Here is a 26,994-nt window from a genome sequence, read left to right as displayed (position 1 = left end):
ACTTTAAAAATTAAGAATTTTTAAAATTTTTTGGAGACTTTCCATTTTTTTTGTATATCAACTCAAAAGATTTCATCCAAATTTTTCAACTAATTTGATGTACAATGGGCCACATTTATTAAGGTGCAAACTGTTTGCACACAAGTGTTTTCCCCTGTACTGTGTCCGCCACACCATAACATTTTTTTACCCAAGGGTGCATCCACACGTTCAGTTTTTCAGTTGCAGTTTTTGAAGCCAAAAGCAGGTCTGGATTAGGATTATTGTGGATGAGGATTTATCATTAAGAAGTGCTGCTCCTCCTCTATTTTCACTCCACTCCTGGTTTGGACATCAAAAACTGCATCTGAAAAACTGAACGTGTGGACACACCCTGAAGGGGCGCTCCAGTGCCGATTCGGACCATTTATTACAGCAACTTGAAAGAACTGTGTCGCACACTGTATGTTAAAGGTGTACCAGAGAAAAGTTGGCGCACACTTCCCGAGCAGTGAAAGGTGTGCTGGATTAATGACCAAGCACCAGTATTCAATTGACGCATGTGGGCCAATGTGTCAAGAGAAAACAATCTCAAAATGCCCTATATATGCTAAAGGGTACACAAGGCACAGGGCAGATTTAAAAAAAATTGTGCTTGGTCCGAAAGCTGTGAAGTGGCTTAGTCCTTAAGGGGTTAAAGGAAACCTACCATCAAAATCAAGCATGATACACCAAGAACACGTACTCATAGATCCAGGCATTGTGACTGTGGTAATATTACTAATTTGTTATCCATGGCTTCCTTCCAACTTAAATCAACTTATGCTAATGAGTCTGAGGGGCTCCTTAGTTGTTACCAGAGCCCCTACCTGCTTCAGATTCACAGTTTCACATCCACCTCTGCTCTCTCAACTCTCCCCCATCCCTCTGCCTGATGTAATCTTACTGCAGCAAAGGAAGTTTCAGCACACGGTGGGAGGGGAGGAAGTGCGCCTGTACAGTGTAACAGCCTGGGAATCTGGAGCATGGAGGGGCTCTAGAAACAACCCCAGGAGCCCTGTATGCTCATTAGCATAATTTTAGCTGTTTATTTTAGAAGGTAGGAGGCCATGAATAACAAATGTGATTCTGATGGTAGATTTCCTTTAAAGGAAACCTACCGTTTGATTTGATGCATTATGAAGCAAACATACCTTAAGAATGCTGTAGCTACACTGATGCAGGATCATATCTTGGTTAATCCCTGTGCTGAGTGGTTTTTTTTACTGATAAAACAGATATATCATTATGATAATGAAGCTCTGTGGCTTCTATCTCTGCTCTGGCGCTTGCTTTGCCGCTTCTCATGGCAGGAGAGTTTCTCTCTGATTGCATTATCATCTCCTGCAATTTTCTTGCTGTCAGACAGAATAAACAATTGCTGCACCATCCCCCAGCTGCTGTGTATGAGTCATTCAGCTCAGGTTGATTAGTGCTTGACTACTCATGCTTTACTTTCAGCCATTTGTAATTCCAAGCTCCATCAGCCAGTCTGTCCCAGCTTTCCCAACGTTCTGAATGGTATAATTGTTTTTTCAGCAAAACCATTTAGCTCAGGGATTAACCAAGATATGATCTTGCATCAGTGTAGCAACACCATTCTCAAAGTATGTTTGCTTTATTATGCATGAAATAAAATGGTAGGTTTCCTTGAAAGCATAACTAAACTTTAAACAAAATTTTATAAATCAGTAGCTCAGATGATATTGGAAAACATTTAATGTACTTAACAAAGTATAATATTAAAAATGTTCATGGAGCTCTCTGCCTTTCTTCCTTATTTAAGTGGTTTGTATAAATTATTTTTTGCCATCTATCTCCTGGAAACTGAGAGATAAAGGAACCTAATAAAGTGTCTAATGACTTATACCATATTTTCACAAATTAAGCTAATGACAGCTTCTCAAAGCTCCAAATTAACTAACTGACATTAGTCAGACCCTTATTTTGGGAAACATTGTTTCCCTTACTTCCCCTTAAAATCAACTTTATTTTATACTACCTGGCATCAGAGGGGGCGTGTCCTGCTCATTTGTCCCCTCCCATCTACACCCCATTATGCCCCTTCTTGGCATGTCATCAGGGTGATGTCTTCTAAGGTCCTTTACACATTTACATTTTCAATGTCTACACCAGGGGTCCCCAAACTTTTTACATAGGGGGCCGTTAACTCTCCCTCTCAGACCGTTGGAGGGCCGGACTAAAGTTTAAAAATAAATAGCGGTACATGTGACCGCATCCATAATACACTGGCACCCCCCTCAATTAATTATTTAATATACTGCACCCCCTTGTGAACTATTTTATATATTGGCCCAAATAATTAATTAATTGGGCCAATTAATTATTAAATATACTGGGACCCCTCTCCATTAATTATTGAATATGCCTCCCCCCATTAATTACTAGACTGCCCCTCATAATTAATTATTTCCTATTCTGCCGCTCATAATTAATTATTTCCTATTCTGCCCCTCATAACTAACTATTGGCCCCCGGCCACCACAATCTTGTTACTGCCCTTTTTGATAAAAAAATAAAAACCCTGTACTCACCTAAGTCTTCTATTTTGTTGCCGCGTCCGGGCAGGAAGGGGTGCGCGGCCGCGTGATGACGTCATCGCGCGGCCGCGCAGCCTAGTTCATGGAGCGATGTGCGCCGGGGTTGTCTTCCGGCCACATCGCTCCAGTAATAGTGCTCGAATGGCCGTTTCCGGCTGCACCGAGCACTGTACAGTGACGGGCAGGAGCTTCCTGTCCGGACGGACGGAGGCTCCTGCCCGACTGTGGAACGCCGTAGGGGCCCGGCACTGGCGCGGCAAGCGTCGGGGGCCAGATCAAAATGGTCCGCGGGCCGTAGTTTGGGGAACACTGGTCTACACCATGTATTTATGTGATCACATGAAATCACAACATGCCTCTTTGGCCTTCAAGTCCTTCTCAAGCCTCCATGGAGGCATGCTGTGATGTCATGTGATCTGATACACACATTGCAAATGTAACTGGGTTAAAGGACCTTAGGTGACATCACCCTCATAACATGATATTAAGTGCCCAATGATGCTCTCTCTCAAAGTTTCACACAGAAGCATGTCCTAGCTTTGAAACCTGCTGCTTTACAAAGTTGTTTGCAGGTTTAGTTACTCTTTAAATGTATATTACACAATTCCATCTGATCATTGAAGATCTGCCTTTCGTTTTTCCTCTCTGGATTCCGAAGCCTGAGCATCATTAAACAACATTAAGGTTTTGTCATATTTGCTTTGTACATTTTGATATGAATGTTTTCCGGCAAGGAAATCTGAGTCCCACATGGAGCTCATGTTTACAAATGGCATCACTTATTAATGTCTATATCGCTGGGAGGAAGTTGTTCTATTTCTGTGCTCAAATATAGCATCTGATTTCTCTGTGCTGTGTGCGCCAAGTGATCGCTATATCAGCTTCTATCCATGGGGGAGGCTATTTATAATTCAGCACTAGAATGTGTGATGCTGCTATACTGCTTTCTATTCTAGTAATCAGACTTATTATCTATTGCACTTGTCAGATACTCAAGGGTCTATTGCCGATATTAATGAAGAATATTAAACCTTCATTTTAATTAAATAAGATTTATTCTGTAGGATGCAGTTTTTTCTTTAAAAAATCTTTGGCCAAAGTTATTTCAAATGAGAAAAATCTTAGAAATTCATATTTCAAAGCTTGAAAAACAAGTGCAATAGTGAGCACCACCTCCACCCAGAAATCCTCTCTAAACATTTAATTTTTAAATAATGTTGGCAGGACTTTCCTCCTATATAACAGATAATATTGTGGAAAAGAAGATTTGACATGTTTAAGTTAACACCCAATCCCTTATGTTACTGTCATAGTTGTCAGGTGTTGGCACCCCCCCCCCCCCTCCCCGCTTCCCGTTGACAAATGACAAAACAGTTACAAACCTTACAACATATCCTACAGAATGCTGTTTTCACTTTGGGACACTAATAAATATTGCATAAACTTACAATAGACAGCTGCAACATATCCCAACATATAGCAAAATAAGACAAAAATTAGCGGCACTCACCAAAGGAATCTTCTTTATTAAGTTTCAGCCATAGGATAGGGAGATAAAAAGTAATAGCGACGGACTGTTTCGTGCACTCCTGTGCTTAGCCTTACATAAGAGGCCACCAAAGTATCCCAGCATATACTATTCCTGTTCAGCCCCTGTAAAGTAGGCCGGGTAGCAAACATTGGAAGCAGGCAGTGATTATATACTGTATATTGACAGTTATATCTCTGAGGAACACCCACAGGCAAGTTCAGCGGAGGCCAGGGATAACTTTTCTTCCATCAGACAGAAGTGCAGTCTAATACTCCTTTTTATCCTGCCTTAATGCTGGGTGCGATGTATGCTGAGCAAACAGAGACCAAACGGAGGCTCTGTCTGACATGTCAGTAGCTTTCCTAGCGCATGTCTCCCAAAACGACCCCCTCCACCAGCAGCACGTAGAGCAGGTGAAGGGTGGGACTGTCAGTAGCTTTCCTAGCGCAAACGCTAAATGTCTCCCAAAACGACCCCCCCCCTCCACCAGCAGCACGTAGAGCAGGTGAAGGGTGGGACTGCTCGTGCTATGGTGTAGTGTGTAAATTATAATACGTGGCTCCCTGAGGCGCTCAAGTGACTTAGTTTGAGCGCTCCAATGTAATTAGCATAACTCTTTATTTCCACAATATGGCTTATAGAGTTATAATAAAAGAAGTCATAAGGAACATCTTAATAGGACACATCTACCATCAGTACACTGATGGTAGATGTCCTTCAAGGGCTCCTGAGAGTGTTTCCAGAGCCCCTGTGTGCTGCAGATTCACAGGCTGTTACAGTGTGCAAGAAACTCCCCCCTGTGTGCTGAAACTTTCTGTGCAGCAGTGATATTACAGAGAAAGCAGAGGGGGAGAAAGTGTTACAGCCGATGAAGCAGCAGCAGCATGGAGGGGCTGTTCAATCTCATTATCATAGTTTTAAAAGAAGATTTTAGAAGGGATCTGGGATCTAGAAGCGCCCTTGGTTTATCATGCTTGATTTTGATGGTAGATTTTTTATTTTAACATAAAATACAATAAACAGAGGTCTCTATCAAAACCTATGCAGAAAAATTATACCATCATTTTGCAAAAGAATTACTCCAAACTGGCAATCATTTCCATGTGCTGCTCCACAGGTGCCAAAAGCGGGGATAGCGGAGGAATGGTGTAGGTGCACATTGGCACAGGAGATGTACACAGTTCAGTACATCCCTTTCTGTGCAGCTGGCAGAAAGGGGTTCCATATGATGCAAGTACTCCTGTCCTGCTCAGTCACTGGGATGGATCAGACCATCACATAGGTCCATTTTCACAGATCAAGCATGTTCTAGTGCCTGAAAGCAGAAGAAAGGAGTCACGGTGCATGCAAACTGCCTGACACAAAGGGTACAACAAGAGGTGTTCATGGCCTATAACTTGTAAAGGTGATTTTGTTGGGACCAGTTGAAATCCAGATTCATTATTGTAATTTAATCTGTACAAATAGAATCAGTATTAAACATAAAAGCATATATTATAATAATTACCATAACATGATATTTTCAGAGCAGGATTATTCCAATTTGGCACCATATCATTGGAGATCTGTTATTGATGTATACTGTCATTGGCATTATATGCAGATCTAATTTGCTGAAGACATTTCTTGATTAGATATTCACCATTGAATAATCCTGGTTCAGCAAGGCTCTATTTGGCTGCCTGGTGGTTATATTGTACTGTGGATTTTCTTCCTCGCCTTTTACTACACACAGTGTAGGGGATGACTGCAAAATGGACAGCGATCTGGCTGCAGGGATCACAACGGATTCCAAGAACAGTTTTCTGGCAGACTTTGCACATGTATTTAAGAAGTACAAACTGTTAAAACGAAGAAGAACAGTACCTGTAGGTCTCCGATTCAGATTTTTAGGAGTAGAGATATACTTGTTTTTACTCGTTGACCATTTTTGTCCAACTTACACGGTAATCCGGGTGTGGGTAAGAAGATCTTCTGACTCGGCAACCACAGCATTTTCCACCCGCCGTTTTGGTCACAATAATTACTTCCAAACAAAATTGAAAGAACAATAGTGCAATAGAGTTTTCTCCTACTGCTGAGACATCACAGTACAATATTCATTGTTCGGAAGTAACAAATGGATGAACATGGTCAACAAGTAAAAACATCATCCCGACATCTTGGAATTTGCAAGTATATCTCTACTCCTAAAAATCTGTTCTTCTTTGTTTGTTTTATGTGCGATTCTCTGCTGAAAATTCTGAGGAACTTAGAAGCGGAGGAAAGTATTTTTAACTGTTTGGACTCTTGCTTAATTTTTTTCCTTCTCCGCCGTAATCCTCTTCTGTTTTATGGTGGTTAGGAGCGAATCGTTTATTTATTTGTAATTAAGAAGTGCCTGAGCCACCCTTTTGTGTTGCGGCTGCACTATTCTTCACATGACACAATTTTTGTCATTAAAATGGGTGCACAGTCAGATTGTGTGCAACATTTAACATGCAAAGTCAGACAGAAATGTGTTGCACGCCCTTTGTTAAAGGTGCACACACACACACACACAAAAAAAAAAAGGGTTCATATGCCAACCCAAAATGTTTAATGTTAAATAACATACAAAATATGCTGCAGTTGCTTCTCCAAAGATCCTTGGTAAGTAAAATAAAAAGGAATATTCGTCCATTACCTCACTTTAAAAACTATGATCTCTAAATGACATTTGTCTTTGGAAATGCACTGAATATATATTTCACTTATTATTATTTTATTATATTCATATATTTATGTTTGGTATTCACCTTTAATACACTGCTGATGTTCCTGTATGTATTATTCTTGCCTTGTAACCCCTTTTTCCTTGATCCGTCTTTTAGGCATGCCGCGACTTCTTGGAATTAGCAGAATCCCATAGTCGTAAATGGCATCGTGCTTTGCAATATGAGCGTGAACAGAGAGTTCGCTTGGAAGAGACCATTGAGCAGCTAGCAAAACAGCATAACAGCCTTGAACGAGCCTGCCGAGGAGCTCCTGGACTGACTCCTAACGCTACAGGAACCCCCACTTCTGTAAAAGGTAGGTTCATCACAGCTGTTGTCTGGTCACGGTGGCACACGTGGCGTTTTGAACCCGTTTTTAGGCCGTTTTCAAGCTGTTCGTTTAAAAATGCATGCGTTTTTTGAAAATGCATCAGTTTTTTACAGTTTTTTTTCCAATTATCTTTTTTTGATCTTAATAAAAAAACAGATGCATTTTGAAAAAAACGCATACATTTTTAAAGCACATGCGGTTTTTAATGGACTGCTGAAAAACGGCCTAAAAGCAGGTTCAAAATGCCACATGTACCACCACACTTAGTGCACGTACACATGTTGCGTTTTGGCCTGCGTTTTCACTGTGTTTGAAAAACATTACAACAGCTGAGGAGAGAAGATTGGCCCAATTACTTTTAACATTTGCGTTTACAAAACGAATCGTAAACTTGATGTTAACACACACGCTTATAATGTGTTAACATATGTGTTTTGTTAACATTGAGTTATCAAATGTAAACGGTAATGTAATTGGGCGAATCACCTCTCCTCAGCTGTTTTAATGCGTTTCAAACACAATGAAAACACAGGCCGAAACGCGTTGTGTGAACGCGCCCTCAGGCTAGACTGACATCCTCATCCTCACATTTAAGAACACCTAGCGACATAACATTACAATTAAGTGCTCTGTAATTAGGCTCTGTTCACACTACTTTCGCAGGCTCTCTTGTAGAGTCAGATTTGACAGGACGGATAGTGAAGCTTGTAGCATTGTTCAGAAGCAATGTATTGTAGCAGGGTAAGTTGTAGTCTGTTACCATGGATACACAAAGGTCTGCATATGAACGTGGTACACAGAAAACTAGGGTATCTGGGATTATTTTTTATTTGAGAGTAATTCTACAGATAAGTGGCTCCGTTCATGGTGCAGAAGTTGAACGTTTTTTCTAGTCTCTATGTCGTAACTCCTGCAGGCCTAAAATGCCTAACTATTTCTGTGAGTGGACCAAGTGCAGAAATAGCTGCTGATATTATTTTTACACACAGAATCCAGGACTAACATTGACCCTCTGCACTTCTGCTTCCTAAATCCACTTAGTTAAGTTGCATTCAGCTGGTAGCGTCATTGAATTTTGTGGGTTTGGGCTTTACAGCTGACGGTGGTTTTAATTCTTCGTGGATTTTCTCTTGGCACCAGGGATATTTTTAGCGGTGATGTTGTGTTTGTGACTTTGACAATGGGTGAGTTCTCTACCTCTTTATCTAGGTCTCATGATTCTATGGGAATACAGTTCTTTATTTCTTGTAACCCATTAAATTGTATTGATATAATGTGTGCTTCTGTATTGTTACTATATATATATATATATATATATATATATATATTGCAGTTTATGGTATTCACTGTACATGTAAGATAAAGTAGAATCAGAATCTGAGCCAAAATATCACGTGAGAGTATAACCCTGAGGATAGAACAATTCGTTTTTAATGTCATAATTTGTTTTAGAATAAAAACCAAAGTGAAATCTGTTAAGAATCCTCCTCCAACAAGAATAAATGAGCTGTACATATACACTGTATCTACTGAAGTATTTATTGGTTCTGAGATGTTTTTGGGAGAAATTCCTAAACATCACGTTCCTTTATTGCTGTATAATTTCTGGAATCTGAGAAAGCTGAATTATAACTCTGGTAATAGTGGTTGTCTGCTTGCTTCAATTTCGCACATGAGATTTACACTACTAATACTAAACTCCTTGTAGGAAACATGCTGTCTTATGTGTGAGGACCATAGTAAAGAGAAAAAATAGTTGAGTTGGTTTGTGTGTGGATATTGAAAGAAAAGAGTTTATTTAAAGAAAATTATGAATCAAACATACCTTGAGAATGCTGTAGTTACACTGATGCAGATAAAATTCAATCTTTGTCGCTCCTATGCCTGGCTCAGCGCTTCTCCTCTTACACTGCTCGGGAGAATGATGTGATTACTGACAGGCAAAAGTAATCAATAGCTGCACCATCCATGCTGTGTATGAGTCATCCAGCTCCGGTTGATTAGTCCTGTCTGGAACAGTGCAGACAGCTCGTGTAATGTGTTTATGTATTGCCAGAAGCATGCAATCCAGGTTTCCCAAGGTCCTGAATGTCATAATTGTTTTTTCAGTAAAATCACTCAACTCAGGGATTTAACAAGATGCTGCTGCATCAGTGTAGCTGGTATGTTTGGTTCATAATGCATCAAAACAAATGGTAGATTTCCTTTAACCCCTTAGCGCTCCGCGCCGTAGCTGTACTGCGCAGCTTCCCACTATTGGCGCTCAGCGCAGTACAGCTACTGCGCGAGCGCATACTATTTTAGAATTGTCACCACGTCGCGAGACGTGGTGACATCGGGCTGAAATTTGGGTGACAGAGGCAGGAGGAGTTCCTGTCTCCGTCACCCGACCAATCAAATTGGTCCCGCCCGCCGATCGCCGTGATTGGCCAGTCAAACCTGACTGGCCAATTACAGCGATTTTAGGCTAAAAAACGTGCTTTTAGCACTTTCCTCTTCCTCCAGCGGCACCATTTTGGTTTGGTATCGCTGGAGAGAGGAGAGAGCGTTACTGTGTGCACCAAAATACACTTTTACACTATAAATAGTGTTCTGATCCTTATCTGATCCCTATTGTTCCCTACAAATTCCCATCCTATCTGTTTTTTCCTGTGTCCTGTGTGTTCCCTGTGTGATCGCCTTGTGTGATCCCACGTGTCTTCCGTTTTTCCCTGTCTGTCCCTTCTGAACCCAAACGCACTTTTCAGTGCGCTGTGTTAGCGTTGTTCTGCACTGGACGCACTTTTCAGTGCGCCGTGTGAATAGCGCTGCACAGAATCTTTAGCAATCTTAGCGGTAGTTAGTTTGTCTTAGGGCAAGCTAGGTGCATTTGTAGCGCCTTTTTGCGCGGTGCACATAGGTTTTTTTTCGGTGCCTGGTAATATTTTTTTCCAGAACGCCGTAGGTGTACCCGTACATAGCTACTTTTTGTGTGTGCCATCTGTGCGGCTGGTCCGTGTGGCTTGGTGTGCATTATCTTTTTTTTTTTGTGTGCTATCTGTGCGGCTTGTCCGTGTAGTTTAGTGCGCATTATTTTTTTTGTGTGCTATCTGTGCGGCTTGTCCGTGTAGTTTAGTGCGCATTATTTTTTGTGTGTGCCATCTGTGCGGCTTGTCCGTGTAGTTTGGTGTGCATTACCTTTTTTTTTGTGTGCTATCTGTGCGGCTTGTCCGTGTAGTTTAGTGCACATTATTTTTTTTGTGTGCTATCTGTGCGGCTTGTCCGTGTAGTTTAGTGCGCATTATTTTTTGTGTGTGCCATCTGTGCGGCTTGTCCGTGTAGTTTGGTGTGCATTACCTTTTTTTTTGTGTGCTATCTGTGCGGCTTGTCCGTGTAGTTTAGTGCGCATTATTTTTTTTGTGTGCTATCTGTGCGGCTTGTCCGTGTAGTTTAGTGCGCATTATTTTTTTTGTGTGCTATCTGTGCGGCTTGTCCGTGTAGTTTAGTGCGCATTATTTTTTGTGTGCCATCTGTGCGGCTGGTCCGTGTGGTTTGGTGTGCATTATCTTTTTTTTTTGTGTGCTATCTGTGCGGCTTGTCCGTGTAGTTTAGTGCACATTATTTTTTGTGTGTGCCATCTGTGCGGCTTGTCCGTGTAGTTTGGTGTGCATTATATTTTTTTTTTGTGTGCCTGCTAGACGGTTTATCCGTGTAGTTTGGTGCACATTATCTAATTTTTCTTGTTCTCTATTTTTTTTTGTGTGCAATGTCTCAGAAGACGTACACCGTGTTGGAGGCATATAACATGCTTGCCTCTGACACCGAGTCAGCTAGTGGGGATGATGGTCCCTTTTACCTATCATCATCCTCCTGCTCATCTTCCAGTGACCTGGAAGGACCCCCAAGAAGGCGCCGTAGGGTTCCAGGGACTTCTGCAATTGAAGTGCCTGGGACTTCTGCAGGAGAAGTGCCTGGGACTTCTGCAGGAGAAGTGCCTGGGACTTCTGCAGGAGAAGTGCCTGGGACTTCTGCAGGAGAAGTTTCTGGGACTTCTGCAGGAGAAGCGTCTGGGGCTTCCACTGACCCCACATGGGTAGCCCCAGATAATTATACCCCTCAGGTCCCTGACTTTTTGGGCCATCCTGGCATTAACTTTGACACGACAGGGCTCAGAGCTGTAGACTTTTTTAAGTTTTTTTTTGATGAGGAGCTGCTAAATATTATTATATTTCAGACAAATCTCTACGCTGCACAACATATTGCCCAAAACCCCACGTGCTTTTATGCACAACCCTACAGGTGGACCCCTGTCACTGCAGCAGAGATGTACAAGTATTGGGGCATAATACTCCTTATGGGGATAGTAAAGAAGCCTTCAATCAGGGACTACTGGAGCACAGATATACTGTACCACACCCCCATGTTCCGCATGGCAATGAGCAGGATGCGCTTTGAAGCCATCCATAAGTTTTTGCACTACACTGACAACACACAGTGCCCACCCAGAGGTGACCCCAGTTATGATCGGTTATTTAAGGTCAGGCCCATATTAGATCATTTTAGTGCCAAGTTTGCCCAGGCATATACTCCCGCCAAACATGTAAGCATAGACGAGTCCCTAGTACAATTCAAAGGGAGACTTCAATTCCGCCAGTACCTGCCCAATAAGAGGGCAAGATATGGTGTGAAAATGTATAAGCTGTGCGAAAGTTCATCAGGGTACACATACAAGTTCAGGGTATATGAAGGGAAGGACTCCTCTATAGTGCCCCCAGAATGCCCCCCCTTCCTGGGTGTTACAGGGAAGATAGTGTGGGATTTAGTGCACCCACTGCTGGACCAGGGCTACCACCTCTACCTGGACAATTTCTACACCAGCACCACCCTGTTCAAGTGCCTCACTTCCAGAAATACTGCGGCATGCGGCACTGTACGCAGAAATCAGAGAGGTCTCCCTAAGTCGCTGCTTGGGCAAAAACTTAAAAGGCACGAAAGCAGGGCACTATGCAGCGACTCTGTATTGTGTGTTAAGTACAAGGACAAGAGAGAGGTCCTTGTATTAACCACAATACATGAGCACACCACCACCCCTGTCCCAGTACGAGGTGCCAGTGCAGAAGCCCCCAAGCCAGACTGTATTTTAGATTATAACAAATACATGGGAGGGGTGGACTTGTCTGACCAGGTGCTTCAGCCGTACAATGCCATGCGGAAGTCGAGGGTGTGGTACAAGAAGCTGGCCGTGCACATCATGCAGATGGCATTGTATAATGCTTATGTGCTGCATCGATATGCCGGCCAGAGGGGAACTTTCCTGGAATTTCAAGAGATGGTAATAAAGTACTTTCTTTTTGGAGACCAGGAAGGGGGGAGTGCTAGCACATCTGGAAGTGAGGCCACATCACGTATTGTACCAGGGCAGCACTTTCCAGGAGTAGTTCCCCAAACAGCCAGCAAGGGAAGGTCACAAAAGAGGTGCAGGGTGTGCTCCAAAAATGGCATTCGGAAGGACACCATTCATCACTGTGAGACATGCCCAGAAAAACCAGGGTTATGTATGAAAGATTGCTTCCGAATTTATCATACATCCCTGGATTTTTAGAGTACCCTGTTGTTACCCTGACGCACAGCTTATACATCATGCCGCACCTTCCCTTCTAAGCCCTGCCATGTGCCCAGCCTCTAGATTACTGTCCCGTATGCTTTACCCGGGAAAACATGCATCATGATTTTTAGGGTGTTTGTCTCCCATGGCAGCAGCTGGGCACAAAATGACATAATAGATATTTTTTACTATGCACTATCCATTTTGCACTTTTTCAGGGGTCCACCTGTGGGGTTAAAATGCTAACTATACCCCTAGATTAATTCATGGAGGGGTGTAGTTTCCAAAATAGGGTCAGTTCTTAGGGGTTTCTACTGTACTGGCCCCTATTGGCATCTACAAATCTTTCATGATGCCAAAAAGAAAAAAAAAAGTACAATGTCTGTGCTCCAACAAGTTATTCCCTTTTGAGCCCTGCCGTGTCACCATCCTACAGATTATTGCCTCCTATGGGGTATTGCCCTTACCGGGGTAACCCGCAGAATGATTTTTGATGTGTTTTTCCCCAGTGGCATGAGTTGGGCAAAATACTTTTGTCACTTCAATGGCATATTTGATAAATTGCAATACAACTGTTTCTCTGCACTACTCACTTTGTATTACATTTGAGCCAGCACCTTAGGGGTTAAAATACTCATACAAGCCTACATACATTCTTTGAGGGGTGCCCTTTCCAAAATGGGTTCACTACTTGGGCTTTCTATTGTACTGGTACCTCGGGGGTACCCCCCATTACCAATCTAGTGAAAACGAAGCTTGAAAACCTAAATTGTGCTTCTTTCTTCCTGACCCCTGCCGTGTGCCCAGCCTGTAAATTATTGGCACATGTGTGGTATTGCCGTACTCAGGACAACCCCCAGAATGATTTTTGGGGTGTTTGTCTAAAGTGGCATGGGTTGGGCACAGTATATGAGGCACAAAAATGACTTTTTTGAGATAAAAACACAATTTTTACTCTGCACCATTTACTTTGCATTCAATTTTGACCAGCGTGTTGGGGGTTAAAATGATCATACAAGCCTACATACATTCTTTGAGGGGTGCCCTTTCCAAAATGGGTTCACTACTTGGGAGTTTCTATTGTACTGGTACCTCGGGGGTACCCCCCATTACCAATCTAGTGAAAACGAAGCTTGAAAACCTAAATTGTGCTTCTTTCTTCCTGACCCCTGCCGTGTGCCCAGCCTGTAAATTATTGGCACATGTGTGGTATTGCCGTACTCAGGACAACCCCCAGAATGATTTTTGGGGTGTTTGTCTAAAGTGGCATGGGTTGGGCACAGTATATGAGGCACAAAAATGACTTTTTTGAGATAAAAACACAATTTTTACTCTGCACCATTTACTTTGCATTCAATTTTGACCAGCGTGTTGGGGGTTAAAATGATCATACAAGCCTACATACATTCTTTGAGGGGTGCCCTTTCCAAAATGGGTTCACTACTTGGGGGTTTCTATTGTACTGGTACCTCGGGGGTACCCCCCATTACCAATCTAGTGAAAACGAAGCTTGAAAACCTAAATTGTGCTTCTTTCTTCCTGACCCCTGCCGTGTGCCCAGCCTGTAAATTATTGGCACATGTGTGGTATTGCCGTACTCAGGACAACCCCCAGAATGATTTTTGGGGTGTTTGTCTAAAGTGGCATGGGTTGGGCACAGTATATGAGGCACAAAAATGACTTTTTTGAGATAAAAACACAATTTTTACTCTGCACCATTTACTTTGCATTCAATTTTGACCAGCGTGTCGGGGGTTAAAATGCTCACCACAACCACCGATAAATTCTTTGAGGGGTCTAGTTTCCGTAATGGTATCATTTATTGGGGGTTTCTATTGCACTGGCACCTCACGGGCCCTGCCAACATGACATGGCACTCCAAATCCAAACGTGTGAAAACGGAGCTGGAAAATCAAAATTTCACTCCTTCCGTTCTCATCCCTTCTGTGTGCCCAGCCTGTAAATTATTGGCACATGTGTGGTATTGCCGTACTCGGGACAACCCGCAGAATGATTTTTGGGGTGTTTGTCTGAAGTGGCATGGGTTGGGCACAGTATATGAGGCACTAAAATGACATTTTTGAGATAAAAACGCAATTTTTACTCTGCACCATTTACTTTGCATTCAATTTTGACCAGCGTGTCGGGGGTTAAAATGCTCACCACAACCACCGATAAATTCTTTGAGGGGTCTAGTTTCCGTAATGGTATAATTTATTGGGGGTTTCTATTGCACTGGCACCTCACGGGCCCTGCCAACATGACATGGCACTCCAAATCCAAACGTGTGAAAACGGAGCTGGAAAATCAAAATTTCACTCCTTCCGTTCTCATCCCTTCTGTGTGCCCAGCCTGTAAATTATTGGCACATGTGTGGTATTGCCGTACTCGGGACAACCCGCAGAATGATTTTTGGGGTGTTTGTCTGAAGTGGCATGGGTTGGGCACAGTATATGAGGCACTAAAATGACATTTTTGAGATAAAAACGCAATTTTTACTCTGCACCATTTACTTTGCATTCAATTTTGACCAGCGTGTCGGGGGTTAAAATGCTCACCACAACCACCGATAAATTCTTTGAGGGGTCTAGTTTCCGTAATGGTATCATTTATTGGGGGTTTCTATTGCACTGGCACCTCACGGGCCCTGCCAACATGACATGGCACTCCAAATCCAAACATGTGAAAACGGAGCTGGAAAATCAAAATTTCACTCCTTCCGTTTTCATCCCTTCTGTGTGCCCAGTCTGTAAATTATTGGCACATGTGTGGTATTGCTGTACTCAGGACAACCCGCAGAATGATTTTTGGGGTGTTTGTCTAAAGTGGCATGGGTTGGGCACAGTATATGAGGCACTAAAATGACATTTTTGAGATAAAAACGCAATTTTTACTCTGCACCATTTTCTTTGCATTTAATTTTGACCAGCGTGTCGGGGGTTAAAATGCTCACCACAACCACCGATAAATTCTTTGAGGGGTCTAGTTTCCGTAATGGTATCATTTATTGGGGGTTTCTATTGCACTGGCACCTCACGGGCCCTGCCAACATGACATGGCACTCCAAATCCAAACATGTGAAAACGGAGCTGGAAAATCAAAATTTCATTCCTTCCGTTCTCATCCCTTCTGTGTGCCCAGTCTGTAAATTATTGGCACATGTGTGGTATTGCTGTACTCGGGACAACCTGCAGAATGATTTTTGGGGTGTTTGTCTAAAGTGGCACGGGTTGGGCACAGTATATGAGGCACTAAAATGACATTTTTGAGATAAAAACGCAATTTTTACTCTGCACCATTTGCTTTGCATTTAATTTTGACCAGCGTGTCGGGGGTTAAAATGCTCACCACAACCACCGATAAATTCTTTGAGGGGTCTAGTTTCCGTAATGGTATCATTTATTGGGGGTTTCTATTGCACTGGCACCTCACGGGCCCTGCCAACATGACATGGCACTCCAAATCCAAACATGTGAAAACGGAGCTGGAAAATCAAAATTTCATTCCTTCCGTTCTCATCCCTTCTGTGTGCCCAGTCTGTAAATTATTGGCACATGTGTGGTATTGCTGTACTCGGGACAACCTGCAGAATGATTTTTGGGGTGTTTGTCTAAAGTGGCACGGGTTGGGCACAGTATATGAGGCACTAAAATGACATTTTTGAGATAAAAACGCAATTTTTACTCTGCACCATTTGCTTTGCATTTAATTTTGACCAGCGTGTCGGGGGTTAAAATGCTCACCACAACCACCGATAAATTCTTTGAGGGGTCTAGTTTCCGTAATGGTATCATTTATTGGGGGTTTCTATTGCACTGGCACCTCACGGGCCCTGCCAACATGACATGGCACTCCAAATCCAAACATGTGAAAACGGAGCTGGAAAATCAAAATTTCATTCCTTCCGTTCTCATCCCTTCTGTGTGCCCAGTCTGTAAATTATTGGCACATGTGTGGTATTGCTGTACTCGGGACAACCTGCAGAATGATTTTTGGGGTGTTTGTCTAAAGTGGCACGGGTTGGGCACATTATATGAGGCACTAAAATGACATTTTTGAGATAAAAACGCAATTTTTACTCTGCACCATTTGCTTTGCATTTAATTTTGACCAGCGTGTCGGGGGTTAAAATGCTCACCACAACCACCGATAAATTCTTTGAGGGGTCTAGTTTCCGTAATGGTATCATTTATTGGGGGTTTCTATTGCACTGGCACCTCACGGGCCCTGCCAACATGACATGGCACTCCAAATCCAAACATGTGAAAACGGAGCTGGAAAATCAAAATTTCACTCCTTCCGTTCTCATCCCTTCTGTGCGCCCAGTCTGTAAATTATTGGCACATGTGTGGTATTGCTGTACTCGGGACAACCCGCAGAATGATTTTTGGGGTGTTTGTCTAAAGTGGCATGAGTTGGGCACAGTATATGAGGCACTAAAATGACATTTTTGAGATAAAAACACAATTTTTACTCTGCACCATTTACTTTGCATTCAATTTTGACCAGCGTGTCGGGGGTTAAAATGCTCACCACAACCACCGATAAATTCTTTGAGGGGTCTAGTTTCCGAAATGGTGACATTTTGGGGGGTTTTCTATTGTACTTTTACTTCAGGGGCTCTTCAATTACACTGTGGCACCACAAAATATTTGCAGCCAAATTGGCCTTCCAAATTCCCGGTATCGCTAACTCTGTTCTGGACATCGATGTGCGGGGAAACAGCAGCTGACATCCACATGTCTGGTATTGCCGTACTCGGAAGAAGCAGGGCAAGAAATTAGGAATATATATTTACCTCAAATTCCTTCTGAATGTATCCGTTTTAGGGCTAAATTGGAAAGATTGAAATCAAAAATTGAAATTTCAAAATTTCCACTCCATTTTCATATGCTTCCGGAAAAATAATTAAAGGGTTAACAGACTTCTTAAATGCTGATTTGAATAGGTTGAGATGTTAGGTTCATAAAATGGTGTTACTTGTGGGGGTATATAGTACATAAGCCTTTATACGGCACTTCCAAACTGAATTGATCACCAAAAAGTTCGCATTTTTCAAATTTCAAGAAAATCTGAGAAGTTGCTACTAAAACTTCAAACCTTCTCACATCCATAAAAATAATGGAAACGTAAAACAAATTATGGATATAAAAAGAAGACCAATGGCAAAAGGTTTCTATCAAAAAAAATTTGTGGTATCACTTTTTGTCTAAAAATTATAACATTTGAAACTTTGAAAATAGTCATTTTTTTCAAATTTTTCCTAAATTTTTGAATTTTTACCCCCCAAAAAAGGAACGGATCACCGAAATGACACTACTAACATAAACTACAATGTCTCACGAGAAAACAATCTCAAAATCACAGAGATATCTTAAAGCGTTGAAAAGTTATTACCACAGGAAGAGACACTGGTCAAATTTCCAAAAAAAGTTGCGAGCCTTAACCTGCAAACAGGCTGCGTCCTTAAGGGGTTAAACCCTTGCCTCCAAAGTCAGTTTCAACCTTTCTGACCAGGCCCTATTTTCAGAATCTGACATGCGTCACTAAAATTAGTTATGACTTTGGAAAGCTTTAGGCCGGCGGCATACGTGGCGTTTTGAACCAGTTTTTGAGCTGTTTTTAAGCAGTCCGTTGAAAAGGGCATGCGGTTTTTAATGGACTGCTTAAAAACGGCCCAAAACGGGTTGAAAACGACACGTGTGCTGCTGTCCACTTTAAGCACATTCCAGCAAATGATTGATATGGTTGGTGTGATGAAAAGTTATACAATTTTCCAATATGCTTTCTGTATCAATTCTTCAAGGTTTTCTAGATCTCTGCTTGCTGTCATCGTTTACTTCCTGTAGATAAACACAGGTCCATGGTCATGTGATGTCACACAGGTGCAGGTCTCGTTATAACACTCAGTGTAGTCAAAGCTGTGTGATGCTAAACGCCATACACCAGTGTGGCATCACATGACAAGGGACTGGTGGACCATGAACAAGCAGTGAACAATGAACAATTCTTTAAATCTCACTCTTTTCTTGATCTCCAATTTCCATCTTTCAACAGGCAGCTGCATTGTTTACATATTGTGGATAGAAAGTGCTCTATGGTCATGTGATGTCACACAGGTGCACGGCTCATTAGTGTCACAGTAATCAGATTTTTATGTTATTATGACCCTTGCACCTGTGTGGACCAGTCTTTGTTTCCCATTAAATGACAGCAAGCAGAGATCTAGAAAATGTGAAGAATTGATAAAGAAAGTCTATTGGAAATTTGAATAACTTTTCGTTACACAAACAATATGAATTATTTGCTGGAATGGGCTTAAAGTGGACAACCCCTTTAATATATCCAGCTGATTTTGAGATTGTTTTCTCTTGACACATTGGGGGAGTTTATTAACACACTTGCGCCACTTTACGAAAAGTCGTTTTAAAGTAGGAACCGACAATCTTATACTGCACCATAATTCATCACAGTGATTATTCAGGTGCAGCAAAAGACAAGTGTTTTCTAGCCAGAGACTGGTGGAACCCGAGACACATTGTTAAATCCCTCCATTGTATTTGAAGTTAGTTGAAAAAATTGGGTGATATCTTTTGTGTTTAGTGATTAATAGAACAGCTATTGGCCACATTTTTAAAGAGTCCTAAGTTGTAAATTATCTGTTTTCTAGGAAGATGGTGATACCACCAGGTCAATTCTGCCCCTCAGGCTATTTTTCATAATTTAAAAAGCTTTTTATGTAAGAATAAGGACATAAAGAGCTAAAAGAAGAGCGGATCCTTCCTGAGGGGGCACATACCTGCATGTAATTGTGCTTGGCTTATAATCACTGCTAAAGGTGGTAGATTTCCTTTAAAGGGGTTTTCCCACAAGGAAAGTTAGGACCTATCCACGGGATAGGTTCTAACCTACTGAGACCTTGCAGATCGCTAAAACGAGGGGTCCATCTCAAGGGAGCTGACGGAAATTGCCGAGTGCTGTGCTCACCGATCTCCGTCAGCTCCATAGAGATTAATGGAGCAGAATGGTCATGCGCGCCCGTCTGCTCCATTAATCCGTCGGCGTGACAAGGGGTCCGACGGTCCCCTCGTGTTAGTGATCTGCTGGGGTCTCAGCACTGACCTAGTCTCCTAGTCTCACTTAGTTTAAACCAGTTCCCTACCCTCGACTGAGAGATACAAACACATAAAAATGCTGTCCACGGTTGGGAATTCCTTATGTGATATTGGGTTTCCTTCTCATACTGGAAACCATATTTGCATATTTCCCACACATTTACACAAACTGCTTGAAAGGGGAAGAAAGGCAGGGAAAAGAAAAACCCAGGGCCATATTCCTATAATAAAGTATATAACAAAGTGTTTTATTATAATCAAATCATCTTTGTTTATGTGTGTTTTGGAGGGTATACATGTAAATAATGAGGAATCTCCCATCAGATGAGGTGATAAATAAATGTCATGTATGTTCATTCTGAAAGGACTTAGTACCAGCAATATTCCATAACCATGCGGAAATTTGTTTTGTCAGGGAGTGTCCAAACTGTAAAAGGGGAGGCCAGTGATGAAGATGAGGAGACAGAATACTTTGATGCCATGGAGGACGCACCAGCCTTTATCACAGTGACAACTGACCCCAAACAGCACAGGTAGCCATATTTCTTGTGCAGCGCAGCAAACCATTTCTTACCATGTCACATTCAGCAGAACACGGACATATCAGATATGACACATGTATGTACAGTACATGCCTTGGAGCCATGTATTGCCATTTCAGGGTAGATTTCCCCTTACTGATATGATGTAAACTTCAGAGTCAATGAAGTTCATCCTAGATTTTTAAAAAAGACAGATGTCTGATCAGATTGTACTCACATATCACAGGACGCTACTATCATTGTGCTGATCCCTAGACATGACTTTTCCATTTTTGCCCATAATATTGCTGAGAGAGATATTTCTTTCATAGGATAAAATATTCAGCCAGGGAATTTGTGGATAGCCCCCGTCCGCTTGTCATGATGGCTTTCTGTCGGAATGTCTGGAGAGGTCTGACATTGACATGCCACACTCCCAGAATTCCACACTTCTATGTATAAACCAGGGATCGGTGCTCTAAAGCAAGATAGTTAGTCCTATAAATTCTCATATCATGTGTTATCTTATAACAGAAGTACTATTTATATACAGTTTATGTTGTATTGTATGTTTATCTATAGCTTCTTTTCAATCTACCACAACTATTCAGTTTATAGTCCAGGTTTATTTTGCGCCTAATTTGTAGTTTAGTAGACAAGATTTATTTGTGTTAAACTTTCTTTACTTGCTGAAATTATGACCATGTTAACTACAGGTGGCCATATACAGAATAACAGGTTATAGTAAAGCGGATAAACAGATATAAAGCTTTATTTATATAGAACGATCATATTCCCCAGTGCTGTACAGATCATGGGGTCATATACAGGCAAAAATGAGAGAATACATAACAATAACATGATCAGATGAAACAATAGGGCCCTGCTCAAAAGAGCTTGCAATCTATGAGCAAGCACATTGTAATGCTGCAACCCAACATACTGATCTTCTAACCAATTTACCAACATCTGCCATCATAGATATGGATATATTCTATTTGGGCTGTTGACTACTTTACATGTTAATAAAGGTGGTCACAAGCCAATTGTAGACAGAACATATCCAATGTGAAAGTGACCAGATATCATGCTTGGTTTGTAAACCTACCATACTTGGAGATCCAAATACTCCATATGTGATTTTCTAATAAATGTTTTTCTCTGTAAGAAGTTTGTTACAGTAATATATTAATTATATGTGTATTGACAGGCGTTCTGGCAGCAATCTGAGTAGTGCAAGTGGAGGGCATCCTGATGATTGGCATCTAGAAGACAATGTAAGTGTCGTCTTTATCACAAAAATGAGAGGTTAGAGATCCACAGAACTAAATGTAAAAAACAAACAACCCAAGGACTTCACAATTAACAATGGGTCTTACTGAAATCTGTAGAATCAACAAAACTATTTCCTTTTCTAAATACTTTGGTAATTTAAAGCATAAGTAAACATGTGAAGCATTTTTTAATTACAGAAATGGGTAGAGCAGGTGACTAGTAAACTTTGTAATATACTGTTAAAGGAAACCTATCACTTGTAGTGGCAGGTTTCCGATGGAAATACCGGGCACCAGCTCAGGGTGAGCTGGTGCCGGAGCTTATTTTAGTTAGTGTTTTAAACCGCGGTATCGCGGTTTAAAACACTTTTTAAACGCTATAGCCGGCGCAGGCAGGTACGCGCTCGGCACTTACCGTGCGCGCGGCTACATAGGAAGTGAATGAGAGCCGCGTGCACGGTAAGCGCCGAGGGCGTACCTGCCTGCGCCGGCTATAGCGTTTAAAAAGTGTTTTAAACCGCGATACCGCGGTTTAAAACACTAACTAAAATAAGCTCCGGCACCAGCTCACCCTGAGCTGGTGCCCGGTATTGCCATCGGAAACCTGCCACTTCAAGTGGTAGGTTTCCTTTAAACAGTAAAACAGCTTCTCTGTGCCTTGTTTCTGCTTTTTCTCCTGCTGTGAGCAATGTATCTGACAGCCTTCATAGGTCCAGATACTTTTTATACTAAGAGGATTTTTGCTTTTTATAATTCAGCTCTGTAAGGAGATTAGAGTATCCAGGGGCTGTAAAGAGTTAGATCAATAGACACTTTATCAGGTTACTTTATATCTTGGTTTTCAGTGGTTACTGGACGGAAAGGTAATTTACACAAAGTGTTTCAATAAGGGAGAGAGGCAGGGGAAAAAGAAGGACACAGGAACTTATTATATAATAAAGTTTATTGATAGTTTACTATTATCATCTGTATATTAACCCCTTTTAGTCATTTTGTTAATACATACATTGTCCTAACATGGCTGTGGAGTTGGGGGCAGCTACTCAAGCCATTGCCAATAATCAACTATAGACAAGAGGTAAGGATCTGGCAGCTCTAATACACATTACTAACAATGACAAGACCCCATGAAATCTGTGTCTAGTACACCATATTAAATTGGTTTGAACCTTACAGGTGCATAAACATGATTAGATTATACATTGTATTGCTATGATTTGCAGCAGTAATGGGTGATGTCTCTGGTTTTCATCTCTTGCTTAGGTATTCCATAGCTCACATGAAAGCAGCTACTATGACTCTAAACGTAAAGATCTCTTACCGAAGAAAAGGAGAAGGACTCGAATCCCAGACAAACCAAACTACAGCCTTAATCTCTGGAGTATAATGAAAAACTGCATAGGGAAGGAACTATCCAAGATTCCCATGCCAGTAAGTGACACCCTGAGTCTGCAGATAAATTATTCCAGATTCAACATTTTTTGTGATCTATAAAGATTTAGTGAATTTTCACATTACATAATAAGATGTTTTTTTAGGTTACCTAGGTCAGTCTTAGACATGCTTTAGAGACACTTGAACACCGATGACAACTACTAACCATATTGTAAAATGATCACACAAAAAAATCTGTCTACCATCAAAATCTGAGCTGCAGATTCACAGGCTGTCACAGTGTGCAAGAAGCACTTCCACCACCCTCTCTGTGCTTAAACCTCCTCTGCTGCAGTGAGATTACATCAGGCAAAGAGAGGGTGAAGTGGGGGTGAGACAGTCTAACAGCACTGCAGCACGGAGGGGCTCTGGGATCTGCCCTGTAGCCCTTCAGGGTCATTAGCATAATTTTAGAATTGCTTTTAGATGGAATAAGGGCATGGAAAACAAATATATGAAGATTACCACCATCACATTGCCTGGATCTATGAGTAATCATTCCTGCTTTATCCACACTTGATTTAGTTGGTAGAATTATATGATAGAGGGCGGCAAAAACTTTTCTTCCATCTGCCAGTACAAGCCTATGTATATGCTGAACATATATATATATATATACCAAGTGTATAGCTCGAAACATAAAGTATATGTACGTATAAGACTGATATACAATAAGTGAGTGGTTACAGGCCCCAGGATTTATAGATTGCATGCTATATATACATTGTTTCTTTACTTGTTACAAAGCCTACAGAACACTAGCTTCTTTTATTGAAAAAAGACCTCACCGCACTATGCTATGTATTAGGGCAGATAATAGCCATAATGTATGGCTATGTGTCTTCTATTGAAAGTGCTCTTTTATCCTTTTGTTCTCTATGTTTATGACTTTGTAGACCATTATTTGATCTTTTATCTAGTGTCCCTGCTGTTTACTTGGCTTTGTGGCCAGGTATACTTAGAGACATTGTTTGTGGATTTCTCTCCTGCTAAGGACAATCACAGTAGATGTGCAATGTGGTTCACCTTCTTACATGTGACAATTATCATTTTTTATCTGTCTGCTCCTGCCTTTTTTTTACTTTGAAGAGATGACTTTTCATTTTGTTCTCTGGTCTGAACAGAAAGCTTTTATTCTTTCAGTCATTGTTTTTATCTATAGGTAAAGTGTAGAATAACGTACTGGTTGGTGACCCTACAGATAAAGAGTCAGTCTTTTCTCAGTCCACACTTGCAGGATTTAAAGGAAATCTACCATTTGTTTTTATGCATTATGAACAGGGCCGGATTAAAGGAGGGACTCCTGGGGCTCGAGCCCCGAGGCCCCCACCACTTTCACTTTTAAAGGGGCCCCCACCAGTTTCCCACAGTCAGCGACTCAGCTCAGCTGAGTCACTGACTGTCTCTGTGTGCGATATGCAGCATCACACATAGAGGTCTAGGATGTCAGCTGTGTCAGTGAGACACAGCTGCCATTGCTAGGGAAGATCGCAGATGCACTATTTCGGCTGAAGCTGGTTGTGATGGGACGCCGGCGGCGAACATGCTGCCACCTAAACAGTGCATCGTGTTCTCCACCAGTGATCTCAGCTGTGACTTCAGTGGCCGACGGCTGCTCGAAAAGCGAGGAAGAGCCTGCAGCGTCGTGGGATCACTGGAAGGGAAGGTGAGGCAAGTATAAAGTTTATTATTTTGTGGCTTTTTTCTACAGGGGGCTGGTGGCTGTATATTACAGGGGGCTGGCAGCTATATTCGACAGGGGCTGGCTGGCTATATACTTCCAAAAACATTATTGGCAGGGCCCCCACCAGTTTGTGCCCAGGGGCCCCCACCACCCTTAATCCGGCCCTGATTATGAAGCAAATATACCTCAAGAATGAGCCGAGTGGTTTTGCTGAAAAAACTATTATATAATTCAGGACCTTGGGAAAGCTGAGTGCCTACATAAACACATTACACATGGAGCTTTCTGAACTATCCAGGCAGGACTAATCAACCTGAGCTGGATGACTCATATACAGCAGCTGGGGGATTGTGCAGAGATTGATTACTTCTGCCTGTCAGGGACAACATAACTGTCAGTTATGACGTATTCTTGGCTTATGCTGGACGGGACCAGGCTGAAGCAGTGCATAATTAGGGTGAGTAGTAACACTGAGTCAGCCAAAGGAGCATTATTGTAATTTTATAATAGTTTTTTCAGCAAATCCACTCGGCTCGAGGATTAAACAAGATATGTTTCTGCATCAGTGTAGCTACAGGATTCTCAAGGTATGTTTGGTTCATAATGCATCAAATCAAATGTTAGCTTTCCTTATTAGGAAGATTTGTAGATTTGTAGCAGTTTCATAAAAATCATTTAATCATTGCCGATTTACATTTATATAACAAAAATACATCAGCGAATTGATAACTGTAATGTTTTCATGCATTGACAAATGTGTGTCATTGTGGAATGAATCTTGAAAAAGCATAAATCCAGCACTTGTCAAAGATGTGTAAAATTATAAAATCAGTCCTTTTATTTCTTCATACGAAGAAATGTAAAAAACACGATCCAAAAACAGCGTGGCTATGTGTTTTGGTCTTGTATATTTTAGTCCTTAGTCATGATCTACTCTAGTAGAATCTGATAAAGTTTCCAGGTCCGAGAATCATCACTGTTATCTGAAGATTGTTTGTTGATGTCTAGTTTATTATGTGAAGCTTCCCATAGCATTTGACTTTGCAGAAAAATGTGTAACATCTATAATGTATATCATCATATTGTATTTTATATTTCTGATGATGTGCATACTGTTGGAAACAGCTAATGTGAGGAACCTGATTTTCCCTTGGTCCTGAATGGGCGCTGTCATCACGCCGAGGGTCGTCGCTCCCCATGACGTCATCGGGGAGCGGCGATCCGTGGCCATGACAGCCTCGGGTCTTCCAAAGACCTGAGTCTGTCTCTTCTCAACCCTTTCATTACAATGTGCGATCAGCACATTGTAATGAATGAGGAGGAAAATCCCCATATACTGCCATACCGTAGTATGGAAGTATATGATAGGATTGACCAGTCAACCTAGGTTTAAAGTACCCTAGGGAGTCTGAAAAACTGCAAAAAGGAAAATAAAAAAAAGTTTAAAAAAAAATTATAATAAAAAACCTAATAATTCAAATCGCCCCCCTTTCCCTAGAACTGATATAAATATACATAAACAGTAAAAATCATAAACACATTAGGTATCACCACGTCCAAAAATGCCCGATCTATCAAACTATAATAACGGTTTTTCACTGCATTTACCAGAAAATAGCGCCCAAAGTCGAAAATGGCACGTTTTTGCCACTTTGAAAAATATAAAAAAAATCAATAAAAAGTAATCAAAAGGGTTGTACAGTCCTAAAAATGATTGAAAACGCAATGTCCCAAAAATGACACCACCCACAGCTCCGTACAACGAAGTATGAAAAAAGTTATTAGCGACAGAAGATGTCAAAATAAAAAAAAAACATTTTTGCACAGGAAGTTTTCATTTTTATAAATGTATGAAAACATTATAAAACCTTTACAAATTTGGTATTCTTGTAATCGTACCGACCCAAAGAATAAAGTAGACCTGTCATTTGGGGCGCAGAGTGAAAGCCGTAAAATCCAAGTCCACAAGAAAACGAAGCAAATGCGTTTTTTCACCATTTTCACTGCATTTGGAATTTTTTCCTGCTTCCCAGTACAAGGCGCAGAATATTCAATAACAATCACTATGAAGTGCAATTTGCTATGCAAAAAATAAGCCATCACACAGCTCTTTACATGTAAAAACAAAAAAGTTATAGATTTTTAAAGGTGGAGTGTGAAAAATGGAAATGAAAAAACAAAAAGGGCCTGGTCCCTTTAAAGTTAA

At 41.4% G+C, this 26,994-nt stretch overlaps 1 protein-coding gene across 6 annotated transcripts in view; it reads left to right on the top strand.

Moving 5' to 3' along the window:
- OSBP2 (oxysterol binding protein 2) overlaps positions 1-26,994 on the top strand; it is a 173,749-nt gene that overhangs the window by 120,006 nt on the left and 26,749 nt on the right. For all 6 annotated transcript variants that reach the window (XM_072141998.1, XM_072142018.1, XM_072142009.1 and 3 more), the window contains 4 exons: positions 6,963-7,161; positions 20,291-20,408; positions 21,607-21,673; positions 22,934-23,101. In XM_072141998.1, the coding sequence (XP_071998099.1) occupies positions 6,963-7,161; positions 20,291-20,408; positions 21,607-21,673; positions 22,934-23,101 (552 nt within the window). The remainder of the gene's footprint in view (positions 1-6,962; positions 7,162-20,290; positions 20,409-21,606; positions 21,674-22,933; positions 23,102-26,994) is intronic.

Source organism: Engystomops pustulosus, chromosome 1 (assembly GCF_040894005.1).
Source record: "Engystomops pustulosus chromosome 1, aEngPut4.maternal, whole genome shotgun sequence".
Taxonomy (NCBI): Eukaryota; Metazoa; Chordata; class Amphibia; order Anura; family Leptodactylidae; genus Engystomops; species Engystomops pustulosus.
Note: the sequence above shows the minus strand (reverse complement) of the source record. Positions and strands in the feature narration are given on the sequence as shown.